Consider the following 13299-nt stretch of genomic DNA (forward strand, 5'->3'; position numbering starts at 1 on the left):
GAATTTTTTTGAAAGTACTTTTAACTTTTTGTGACATCTCTGAAACTACAGAAGACCTAAACCGATCAACTTGATATTGTTACGCTTTTAGTATGACAATAATCGCATCACGATAACGAAATCGCATCAGTTAGAAAAAAAGAAAATGGCCGATAAAGAAAAGAAGAGAATGTGGAAAATATAATATGTAAAAGTCAGGATATTGGATCGCCACCCAATAAACAAACAAAAGGAAATAATATCCCAAGTGGGCAATGAAGAAAAACAAGTGGATAATAACATGAAAAAGAAAAAGAATTGCAGAAGCATGACATTCTTAAAAATTTTTTTAAAAAAAAGCCACCACAAATGGAACACCCACTTCCGGTTTTCGGTGATAGTCAATGGATTGTTCCGTCACGGTTTGTAAGTCGACAAATAGAAGAGGAGATTGCGGTGACGAAGCAATACCTCCATTTTCAGGACACGCCCTTTTTATATACCTATACATCGGATAATAAAAGAAAGACAGAGAGACAGAGATGTATATTACAGCCGCATCAAACGTAAATGAGATCTATTATGTAAAGACCTAATTTACCTCTCACTTTAGAAATACAAAAACTGGGCAAAGAAATTATTATTAAAGAAAAAATTAAAAGGTATGGATTGCCCCGCACTCACTTGTTCATTACTTATAGAATTCTGGACACAGTCAAGTGCTTCCCTTCCCATTAAACTACTTCTTCTTGACGTCTCTTATAAATGAGTTGATTTTGAGTTTAACGTCCCTTTCAACAGCGAGGCTATATGAGACGGAACTTACCGTACTGATTCTTGTGGAATCCGAACTACATGAGCTCCCGCAGGGAATTCTCTTACAAATAAGTTAACCACAATAAGAGCGGTCACCAGAGTGAAATTAAAACACTGCTAATTTTACAGTAATTATGTGATATCTTGAAATAGATAAAAGATAATCGAAATATGGAACAAGAGCTCGCTAGACACAATATTATTTTACATGAGATAGTACTGTTATCACGAATCACTGATCTGCTTTTGATTTTCAATCATTTAGAAAATCGGCATTTATTTTCGCATTTATAAATACCTGCAAACGGAAAGCTACTAGGTAACACATGGTATCTCATGCTAAATAATATTGTCTAGCGCGCTCTTGTTCCACATTTCGATAGTCTTTTATCTATTTGAATATATCACATAATTACTGTAAAATTAGCGGTATTTTAATATCGCAGTGATTAGACCTCACAATACACGTAAAAGTATATTCCTTAATACATGGGTTCTTAACAAGTGTATCGCACACTACCGTATCGGGTGTACAGAAATTTTGGAATTTAAAAATCATAAAGAACTTAATAATTATACTTAAAATCATTTTTGAGACAGATCAGTCAACGCCTCCAGTAGCAGTAACAATGTTCAGCACTAAACAATGCGATCCCAAATTCGCGCATATTCAAATTCAGTTATCTATATATAGTGTTATGGTTGAAAAGTTTTATCAGCTACCACAAGGTGGCACCATGGGTATTAACAACAACACGCCTAGACGCCATTAAGATGTGTATTGAGCTTAAGCTGTGTGCTTGCATTACTGTTTGTGTATTCCTTGCCGAGCACGTTGTTTTCCCAAAAGCAAAGAGTTTTCATTGTTAAACATTGTTTTGTCAATGGATATTCTTATGCACGTGCTGCAGACGAATTTTGTAGGAAATATCCTGATGTGGCAGTGTGTAACAATTCAAACATTACGAGATTAATCGCCCGTTTTTACAGAATGCAGATCTGTTACAGACAAGATGACAGAACAAAACCAGGAGACCGACCATTTTGATTGATGCTGAACTAACTGAGGTTAAAATGTGATGTAGTGTTCACCCTCAAAAAAACCTGAGAAGACTATCAGCGCACTCTCAGATTTCATACAGAAGTGCTAAGAAAGCGATGAAGATATTATACTTTTGTGTATGGTACTTGTACCGATTATGGCTCGGGTCCCTAATATGGCCCGCCCACCATATCTCTGCAGATTTACGTTGGTGCTACTAGATGACAATATAAAATATGTCCTCATGACAAGCGTAAACATATTTGCGCAACTCAGAGGACATAGTTTATATTGTCATCTAGTAGCACCAACGTAAATCTGCAAAGATATGGTGGGTGGGCCATATTAGGGACCCGGGCCATAATCGGTACAAGTACTATATATCATGTTCGCAGTGTTCAGAAATTAAAGGAACCGGATAAAAATAAGCGCGTATTGTACTGTACACGATTTTACTCATTTGTTACAGTAAGCACTGTTGTGTACCAAGATATCACTATACAGTTCATTGTGCTTCTTGACGAGGATAAACATGATTGCTGGTTTCAGCAGGACAGTGCAACATCACACATCTAACGACACCATCTATTTCTTGCGCGAGTTTATATATATATAAAGGATTATGACTCCCACGTTCATCCAATTTGACGTCCCCTGATTTCTTCCTGTAGGGTTATCTCAAAGTTAAGATCTATAACAACAGGCTATACATACTGGAGGAACTCAAGGTGAATATAACAAATGAGGTTAACATTAGCGTATATGTTTCCCACAAAGTGGCCTGAAACATAGTAAAAAGAGTTCGTCCTTACTGAACGGGGCCGTTATTTTGGGCATATGCTGCGAAAATATACACTAACAAGAGTTCATATATTGTGAAAATATACATGTGTAGTGAAAAATATATCAAATAATGTTAAGTAGTATTACTTAAAATCCATTTAATGACTTGCAACAATTGTAAGAATAGTTTTATGTTTTAATAAAATGCTAACGAACATTTTCGAAACAGATCTCCTTTCTGGTATTGTAGTTAGCGCGTGCTGCATTTTTGATGCACGTAGTTTTAGGTTCGATTCCCATTGGGAGAAAGTTAAAAATTTGAACGCAATACGATGATTTCGATTTCACCCTAACGTAGGTCCACGTCTTATATCCCAAGACTCTGACAAGGACGCTAAACTTTAAGAACGAAATTTTTGAAACATTTTACATTAGTGATTTTACAATACAATGTAGTGTAAACACACACACAGAGGCGACAAACTTCCCGTAATCATCTCATTTCTTGTCACTCTCGCGAAATACACAATAGTGGTAGAGTTGCCAACACAAAATTTGAACTTTCCGTAGTTTTTTTCTCTTGGATATTAGACACACAAAACCGCAAATGTCTTTAAAAATAGAAAGAAAGAAAGAAAAGTGTTCTACAAAGGCTACTTTATAGAGGGAGCTCAGAAGGTAATTTCAAATAAACGTCAACAAGCAGAAAGCGATGTTTCTGGCACTTACAAATCTAGCTTTAATTTAAACTAGACTGGCAACCCTGTGATAGACAGTGCGAACGTCTTTTGTGGGGTGCTCCACAGCGAATGTTTGGCTCTTCATTTCGGACGCGACTGGTACTCCTGCCCTTCTATAGGTTGATGCAAAGAATATAGATTCAACACAGAGATAATGTTCAAGATTCCACTAGACGCTGGGTGATTTGTCTACTTACATGGAAATAGATTGTAGAAAAGTATCGTTTTAACGTTAAAAAAAAAAAAAAATAAAAATAAAATAAAATAAAAACTGGGGAAAATTTTAAGTTAGGAAAAGACCTAATCTTGATACATATAAAATTCTACAGAGTACATGCTGTCTACCCTGTCTCCCCTCAAGCCTCGCCACTGGCTATAACAAAATATTTTATTAAAAGAACATGCGGCATGTCATTGCATTTATGTGATTGTCTACCTGTTTCGTGATAAACTTAGTAAAATGTAACCAATTTCTCTCAAACTTGACGTGTACTTACTTTCCTGGAAGCCTATTGTCTAAAGTTGAAACTAGTCAAGAATAATATAATAAAAGACGAAGTAAATTTGAAATGAATCGTTCGTGTATCCATGTTGGTGTGTAATTCCCATGTTTTCGTGTTAGTATTCATTGTTTCCGAACATCCTGTACAAATACGAGCTATTGAACTGGACTCAAAATTATAAATAAATACGGAGAAAAAATGGTCTAGCGTCCCAGACAGATTTAGTTGGATACGGAATTGTGAGGGAAAACCCTTGAGGGAGGGCCCATGAAACTAAGAAATAGAACAGCAAATCCTGGTCAAAATTGCTTGTATCCAGGGGTAAAACTGTGGGAGAACGCGGGACACGCCGTCTCTCCACCTCCAAAGAATATGTACGGCGTCCCCCCAAGTTCCTAAGAAATTACAATGGGCAAAGATAGGCAGGGGACGGCGTGACGTCATGCCGCTACCTACCGTCCCCCCACCTTTTCAGATCCACGTTTACTCCTGCTTGTATCACAACACAAAAAGCATTTTATTTTATTTTATTTTTAAATAACAACTAAACAAAATAAATGGAGCACTTACCTGTGATGATATGAGCGGTGCAGTCGGATAAGTACTAGAGATGGAGTTGCTAAGAGATGGATAAGAGGATCCAGAGACATTCCGAGAATCTGGAGGGATGCCTTGCATAGCCGACATTGCTGAAGTCACTTGCGATGAGTACAAAGCGGAATGATCCGTAACTGAAATAAAAGAAGAATAAATCATGTAGATGTGTATTTCGTAAGAAATATATGGAACACTAAACAATAAAGACATAGAAAAAATAATAATTTTCAAATAGGTCTATAGGCATATATACAGTATTTCAATGGTTACTCGAGGCTTCTACAAATATCTAGCAAGTACTTGGTCTGTACCTAAGAGCGCCGATTTCTCTGTAAATTGGGGGGGGGGGGCATTCAAATGCAGAAGGTATATATATGAGGATTTTAAGACAAATTGCATTCAAATTATGCCAAATATTGTATATTCAATAATTACAATAGGGGGCACATGAGCTTTGCCCCCCCCCCGGATCGGCGCTCTTGTCTGTACCACAAACAAGGAATATACAAACAAAATTCTAACAAAAAGTTTAAATGACAGGGCGTTACGAGTGGGACGCAGAGAAAGAAGGACTGGCAGGCGCACAAGAATTTTCGTAAACGTAAAGAAATCTCTAGAGTCACGTATAAGATGCAAAAGTGTTCTAGCATGCTCTTGAACTAGACTAGATAAAACGAGTTAGATATTTTCGATATACAGTACAATAGTAGTTTATCAACTTAATACAATATATTTATAACATTTTCCTGGTTTTTCCTTTAGAGTTGCCATTCTAAAGCTGCTTAGGCAGATAAGCAGCAGACTTAATTTCTCCACCGTTTGTGACGTCAAGAGAAATAGTAATAACAGAGTCAATTTTCTCCGACGTTTCCCGATAGAAAGTTAGAATTTCAAGGAATAATATAGTGTTTGTGTAGTTTTCGTTTATGCATTATACTTCGTAAACTATAGGGTCTAAAATACCAAGAAACAATCACCATTCGAGGTAGATCAATGTGGTCCACGAGTCTTGTAAACATGGGCCGAAGGTTCCACATGGGACTATAACGATATTTCGATATATTGAACGTTCGATAGCAGTAGCGTTCGCAGGAATTTGTTTCGGGGTGGGGTCCAAATTTAATATGAGCGAATTTTATATTAAAATTTCTAAAATTGACCCTAAATTTAGGCTCAATTTACACAAAAGTCGAAATTTCGAGGGGTTCTGGACCCCAGAACCCACCCCCTGCGTACGTCCCTGTTCAATTGATATTTTTAAATATCATCGATATTTTACATCACTATTTTTGATATTTCAAAACTCGATACTTTTGATATCTTGATATTTCAACATTTTTTAATATTTCGGTATTCGACATATTTCACATCGACGATATTTGATATTTTACGAAATTTCAACATTTTTCGATATTTGATAGTTTTTTTTTTAATATTTTGATCAAGTTCCGATATTTAATCGATATCCACATGCAGATATCGAGTGATCATTTGATACTTGCAAGAGATGGTGTGGTCAGTACTACGCCGTAGCCCGCTTTACTCCTAGACTATGATGACATTTGACAGAGTTTTGTGAATTTCCTTCCAGATCATTTACATGTATTTTTTATTATTCTCTCTCTTCATTTTACGTTATTTTTGCTTTATTTTATATCCTATGTAGTAGGCAACCTAGATTTTTGCTTTATAGTGTACAACAATGTTTTTTTTAATATTTTTTATATATAATTTATAGTAGGTTTGGATCAGAACTCATATATATTTACTTTCAACTCAAGAAAGGTATCTTTTTACATGCTCTTAGCATAATTTCGAATTTTTATTTCTTTATTTTCACTGGTTTTTAGCCAAAAATTCTAACTGGTTCATGTTTATATAACCATAATTTAAAATATGTAGTTATTTGATAAGAATTAATTATTTTCACAAAAAAAATAGTAGCAAGAATAATAATTACAAACACATTTTGTTAATAACAGGACATGATAGGTACACTAGTGATAAATAATTCTGCTTTGTCACGTTTGTGGAGTGCTTTCAGTTGTCAGCTTCTGTTATGTTAACTTTTTGTTATTATTGTTATTTTACCGAATTCCTCTAATTTCTATTTTCATTTTTTTAAAACCTGTACAAAACAGTAGTTTACAGGCTAAGTGAACCCCTGAGTCACACTACTGGACGAAGGTAAAGCGAGTGAATAAATCCCATTCCTACTGTAATCGAACCTAGGACGGTTGATAGGTAGACGCATTACCGCTACGCCACCTCTCGGCTCTGTAACATAGGAAGCAAACAACTAACGATCACGCAATTAGTACAAAGTACCCACGCTTCGTTAAATTTCTAATTGTGCTTTTTATACTGATGTGAGGATACTGAATCTAATGGAACTATTAAAGCATGTTTCTCGATTTAAAGCATATTTACTGTGAAAAAATAAAAATTTAAGTTTTAAATTTTATTGTATTACTTAAAAAGCTTATAGAACCCCTATCATAATTTGTTTATTTATTAAGCTTACTTTATCATTTAAAGCCTGTTTCAACCATTGAAAGTGTGTTTCAAAAAGATTAGAAATGATAAAAAAAAAAGAAAAGAAAAAAATGAATCAAAAGATTGATATCTTGGCCAACAATTAGTTTTTGGATCAGGGGCCACAAAATTTTTGAGTGGCCCCTAAATCGAGTTTTCGTATTTTCTACGGAATAAGCACATCATACTGAGTTACGTGATAGTTTGGGTTTGGCTACACTGTGTGTAGTCTAAGGCGTACAAGAAGATTTTTAATTGAATGAAATAGGCTATATTGGATCTTGGATCATGGGCCACAAATTTTTGAACGGCCCCTAAATCGAGTTTTCGTATTTTCTACGGAATAAGCACATCATACTAAGTTAAGTGATAGTTTGGATTTGGCTACACTGTATGTAGATCTAAGGCGTACACGAAAATTTTTAATTGAAATATAATGTAGCTTTTGAACCGACAAACAAAATTTAAGTTTTAAAGTTGATTGTATTACTTTAAAAGCTTATATCATAATTTATTTATTTATTAAGCTTAATTTATCATTTAAAGTCTATTTCAACTTTGAAAGTATGTTTCAGAAATAAATAAATAAACCGTAGTTTACATTCTGAATGTTACCACTTGGCCTCTAAAATTGAAGATTCCAATATTAAATAACTTACATTAGATAATTTACACTTATGTGAAACGTCATACGAAATAAACAGCCTTAGTTGTACGACAAATTTATTTGTTCGTTCTTTCTGTTGTATACCGGTTGGCTTGTCTGTGTATAATATGTGTGTTGACTAATTGTTCTCTGCAGCGAGTGTTTCATTCATTCAAAGCTTTTGCCTATGCTACCGCACTTAATTAACAACCAGCGTACATTCTTAACATGCCTTCATTACATTATAAAAGGTTATATCAAGTTAATTCAATAACTCAATGTCAAAACATATCATTTCTTACACATGAAAGAACAACAAAAAAGGACGAAAAAAAAGAGTGAAGGATTCTTAAGAAAAGAAAGAGGGAGCAGAAAGGATAAAGAAAAAACAAGCAGAAAATAAGCTCTCTCAACCATTTGAAGTATACGGTGAAGAAAAATGAATCATAGACAGTGTTGCCAAAATAGGGCGCTGAAAAAATTTTCCAAATAGCACTCGTGAAGAAAATGACCAAAGATTGGTAATCACGCTTTTGTTATGAACATGCAGGTAACTATACCACAGAAAAATCTATTCTTGATTTCTTCCTAAAGCTCCCGTAATATTCTGGGAGTATTCTATAATACGTACCCCGTAGACCTAATTCATAAAAAGTTCTTAAACATTTTCAACTGCTATTCAGGAAATGCGTTAGAAATGGAAAAGTATAAGCCAATTGAGAAACTATTTGCGGTAAGTAGCAGTGAAATTCTGAGAATTGCGTATGAGACGGATTATTTTTTTTTTTTCTCAGCTTCTCGAAATTGTTCTGAACATTGATTCTGGACATCTGAAATATAAAACTGAAGAGTACCCGCTTAAACTTAATGCTGACCAATCTAATTTTGGTTGCTTGCTATGTGGCTGGAACTCTGATGATGTGCATACTATATATTGATCAACCAGAGTCGTTCAAGAGGTGTATTGCCGCAACAGTGGCGTACGCAAAAGGGAGGTTTCGGAACATCTGCAATTATATGAACTTGGAAGTCTGAAACGCCCTTTAATGAGCTTTGCGTACGCCACTACATCACAAAATAAACGAGTTAACGACTCCAATTTGGACACTTTGAGGTTGGGCTGATGGTTCACCGCAAATGAGTCGAAAAGAGTTTAGTCCAGTTCAAGTCATCTCCTTATAGCTCAATGCGTCAGAATTGACTTTTTTTTTTTTTTTTGTTTGTTTTGTTTTGTTTAGAGAAGATGAAGTGTCATATGCAAAACTTCAACCAGTCGATATTTTGTAATGTCAAGGATAGAGGAGTGAATTCCATGCACCACTCAAATTGACACGCTAGAAGTTAAGTGATTCGACGGCTAGCCATTGGCTCATCCTAGTAAACCGAGCCAAACTTGACTTAAGGCATTAACACATGACTCAAGTCGATTTGACTACTAATCTCTCAGTGAGTTATTAATATTCGTTATGTCGACTCTTAATAGCTCTTTCTTCTCTTCTTTCATATTGTTCCGAGAACAATAGTTACCCTTGCAGTTTTGGTTTCGACTGCCTGAATTAGAGTTTAGCACCGAGGCTATATGAGACTTGGATTTACAGCTTAACGTGAGATCTAAATCGAACCTGGGTCTCCCACACCGAGCATTGGATTCAATTCACCGAAAAGGTTCCAAATAGTAAAGTTTGTCTTGCAGCCTAAAATCTTTTATGTTCAATTTATCGAGCTACATGAAAGCTATAAAATATTTGAGCTTTCGTGGAGACGAATGGCTAGCGCGTGTAGTTCCAGGTGCAAATCCCAGTAGGAGCACAAAATTGTTTTTTGATCAGACATCACAAAGTAACTGTGAGCTAATTAATTTTAGACATTGAGGAATTCTCTTCTACAAATCAACGCATTACCATCCTAAATATCGTAAGTTGACCAAATACCTTATGAGTTGGGAGAAATTATGTTTAAATTAGTTTACAACTTCCTGCATTGAGTGCTAAATTAGCTAAAATAGGCAACACTGCTTGAAAGAAAGGGGAACCAGAAATTGAAAGAGAGGGGCGGAAATCATTGTTCGGGATATAAACATAATAAAAAAAAAGAAAACAAGGAATGAAGGGGAAGGCGTAGTACAGGTGCAGATGTCATGTTTCGCTTCATTACAGCGCTTCTTTCTACACTTTGGATGTATCTTCCAAAAAGAGAATAAGAATACACAGGATAGGGCCCCTTTTATCTGTTGGATATTCTCTTCTTCTTTGCCGCCCTGAGAGACTTTTCTGCCCTCCGGGTATTATATCCTGGTAGTAGCTGGCTGCCTTTTGATTACTTCTATATTTCTTTTTTTATTTTCTTTCTAAATCGGTGATTAAGTTTATAGGAGTGGTGGGAGGGGGGGTTTATTGTCTGGAGACGGCTGAGATCTTTGGTAGGGGTCCAACCAAAGCCATCAGGACAGCGTGGATGGATGCTTGACCATGCTATTGAGAACAACCAAAGAAGCGAACATCTTGCCTGGATTACCAAATGTTATTGGCAGACGACAAAGATATATATATGTATATATATACATAAACAGTAAGGAAGAAAAGACATCAGCTCAAAGTATACTGTATGTACTGGAACCGTGTGAATTTTGCACTTCTTTAGTGCAGGGAAATTCCCTTTACGATGCCTACTGCAGCGATGTAATAATGCTTCTCGAACAAAAAGGACTAGCCATTGTCTATGTCAAGGATAGCTTCTGGAATTTCTGGAATGCCATAGCAGCAAATTCCATTCCTTCTTTTTTTATTATTATTATTCTATTATCAAATACCTATCTGGATAGTCAAGGCGAAAACAAAATATTTAGAGTGGGAGAAGTAAGATGAAAAAAAATAATCAACCATATTTTTACAAGCCCAAACACCACTGCTTGCTACCTGTCAACTTACGGGAAGGAATTCAATTTTAAGTCGTCGGAGAAATATGTTACTTATAATTGAAGTTTAAAGCATGTTTCCTTTCCCAGCACACAGAACACGTACTGAAATTACAAAATAATATTCATAGAATGTCCCAAAGATACGCATACGTTATGAAATGTATATTGGGACGACTGAATGAAGTGTATTCTTTTATACACTGTACTTACTTCCAGTTTAGTTTACTTTGTAATATTACTTTGTATTAAGAATCTGACGATTTGTCTTCAGACTCTTGGATCTTCCTCACTTTACCCAAAACTTTTAAGGAATTTGTTCTATCAGAACCTCCTTTATATATACAATTTCTGTTTCTGTGTCCTTTAGGGAGGCACAAAATTGCAAGAATTAGTTGAAGGATCAGCATTAATTTTGGCCAGGAAGTAGGACAAAAGAAATAAATCGAGGCCACTGATGGACATGATTTATCCAGTTGATCCCAAGATAAACCCCGTGACAATCAAAAATCAGTTCCCCATGTATTCGTATGGGCAGGGGTAAAAGTGAGTGTTACACCTATAAAAGTTGTTAGTGATGGATGCTGCATTATGCACTTTAGCCGCTCTAAAAGCTCCTTCTGAGCCACAATTGAGCACACAGCTCCTACTGAGCACTTAGCTTTTCTAAAACTCCTTTTGAGCCACAACTGAGCACACAGCTCCTACTGAGCACTTAGCTCCTTTAAAAGCTCCTCCTGAGCCCAACTGAGCACACAGCTTACTTTAATATGAGCACAAAGCCCCAAATGAGCACACAACTCGAACATCTACATAGGATGTATGATTCTTCAGATACCACCTTTGGCTATATTCAATCGAACTAAACTTTACTGATGCACCTATTCTCGCATGATCTTATCTGGGATAGGCCTAACAGTGAGGGAGAACACAGCGACACCGTTCCCCCACTTTCAGAAATGTCTATAGCGTCCCTCCAGTTCCTAAAAATTACAATGGGCAAAGACAGACACGGGGAACGGCAGAGGCGAATCTAGAAGGTTAAAACTGGCGAGGCAGCCAGAATCCATACTATGATAAGTATATCATTAGATTACGAGAAACTTCCAAAAAATATATTTAAAAAAATAGTTTTGTCACTGCAAAATTGAGGGAACCTATGCCTCCTCGGCCCCGAGCTAGATCCGCCACTGAAGAACGGCATGACATCATGCGTCTCTCTACCTTTTCAGATCCACTTTTACCCCTGCCTATGGGAGTAATTATTGGTAACATTCTTGATTGATAGACTACCCGCAGTACTGTTAAGATTAGCGACTTAGTATACTATTCAGGATACAAAATACTAATCTGTTGGTAGAATGCAACGCTAAAATGAAACTAAATGACTTTCAACTCGATAGATCTAAAGAATTATTTTCTATTTTTAAATATTCATTCATCTCAAAGTATACTTCAATTAATTTGAGGTAAAATGCTATATTTAAATCTAAGCTTGGTAAAATTTAGATTGTAAAGGAGTTTAGTTTACATTGTGGCGCTGCTACATGTTTTAAAGCAAATAAGTTAAAAACAATAGGTAATTATAAAAGTTTAACAAGAATTTTAGGAATGATCCGAAAAAATGGATCGAAAGATTGCGATCTTGGCCAAGAATTTTAGGAATGATCCAAAAAATGGATCGAAAGATTGCGATCTTGGCCAAGAATTTTAGGAATGATCCGAAAATATGGATCGAAAGATTGCGATCTTGACCAAGAATTTTAGGAATGATCCGAAAAAATGGATCGAAAGATTGCAATCTTGGCCAAGAATTTTAGGAATGATCCGAAAGAATGGATCGAAAGATTGCGAACTTGGTCAATAATTACTTTTTGAATCAGGGACCACAACATTTTTGAATGGCAGCTAACTTGAGTTTCCGTATTTTTTACGTAAGGACAATAATGCAAAGTTAGGTGATAGTTTAGGTTTGGCTACACTGTATGTAGTTCTCCAAATACAAGGCGTACACGAAAAATTTTTGATTAAAATATAATGGATTTTTTGATCCAAAAAGTGAGCCAGATAGGATGATATTAAAGTAATAATTGTTCGTGTTTTTTTTTTTTTGGGGGGGGGGTACAAAATCTAGTACAAAATCTGAATTAACATCACAATCATTGGTCATTCAAATTATTGTATTATATGGGAGTCTTGAAAGAAGGTATAAGTTTATGTAATAATAAAATTAAATGTTGCATGGCGTCTTACAAAATTTCTGTGTCTTCTATTGTCTAGAGTCATATACATAAAAAAAAAAAAAAAAATGGGGAGGGGGAATCAGAGGAACATATTGAGGCTCTTAATTGTAGTGTGCAAGTAGCCTCCCTTTACGACCAGGGAATATATTTGCCCATTTCTTTAAAAACTATCCTAAAATTGTATTGGATCAATTCAATTTATGAATGGTGGGTGCAGTAAAACATACAGGAACTACCTAAATGAGCATGATTATATATTTATATAAATATAAACTGGTCTATAGATGCTTTGTAATCAGTCCCTGCTTTTGTATAATCTTTACCAGCAACTTATTTAAGTATTCGTGAGGTACATAGGAAAACACTACTATTGCCATATAGAAACATTATAATTGCTAACACTATACAGAGGAATAAAAAGTTAAAAAATATCATAGGTAGAAATGTTTATGCTTGTTTGTATATAGTTTGTTTGTTTGTTTTAATCCCTTATTGACTGCA

General features: G+C 35.5%; 1 protein-coding gene across 1 annotated transcript in view; it reads right to left on the reverse strand.

Annotated features, from left to right (window-relative positions):
* The window catches only part of LOC145671107 (protein gooseberry-neuro-like), a 161962-nt gene that overhangs the window by 25798 nt on the left and 122865 nt on the right, over nt 1-13299 (reverse strand). Inside the window, exon 6 of the mRNA XM_081739888.1 lies at nt 4434-4594. Within this exon, the coding sequence (XP_081596014.1) occupies nt 4434-4594 (161 nt within the window). The remainder of the gene's footprint in view (nt 1-4433; nt 4595-13299) is intronic.

The sequence above is a fragment of the Thermobia domestica genome, chromosome 15, assembly GCF_964235325.1.
Source record: "Thermobia domestica chromosome 15, izTheDome1.hap1.1, whole genome shotgun sequence".
Taxonomy (NCBI): domain Eukaryota; kingdom Metazoa; phylum Arthropoda; class Insecta; order Zygentoma; family Lepismatidae; genus Thermobia; species Thermobia domestica.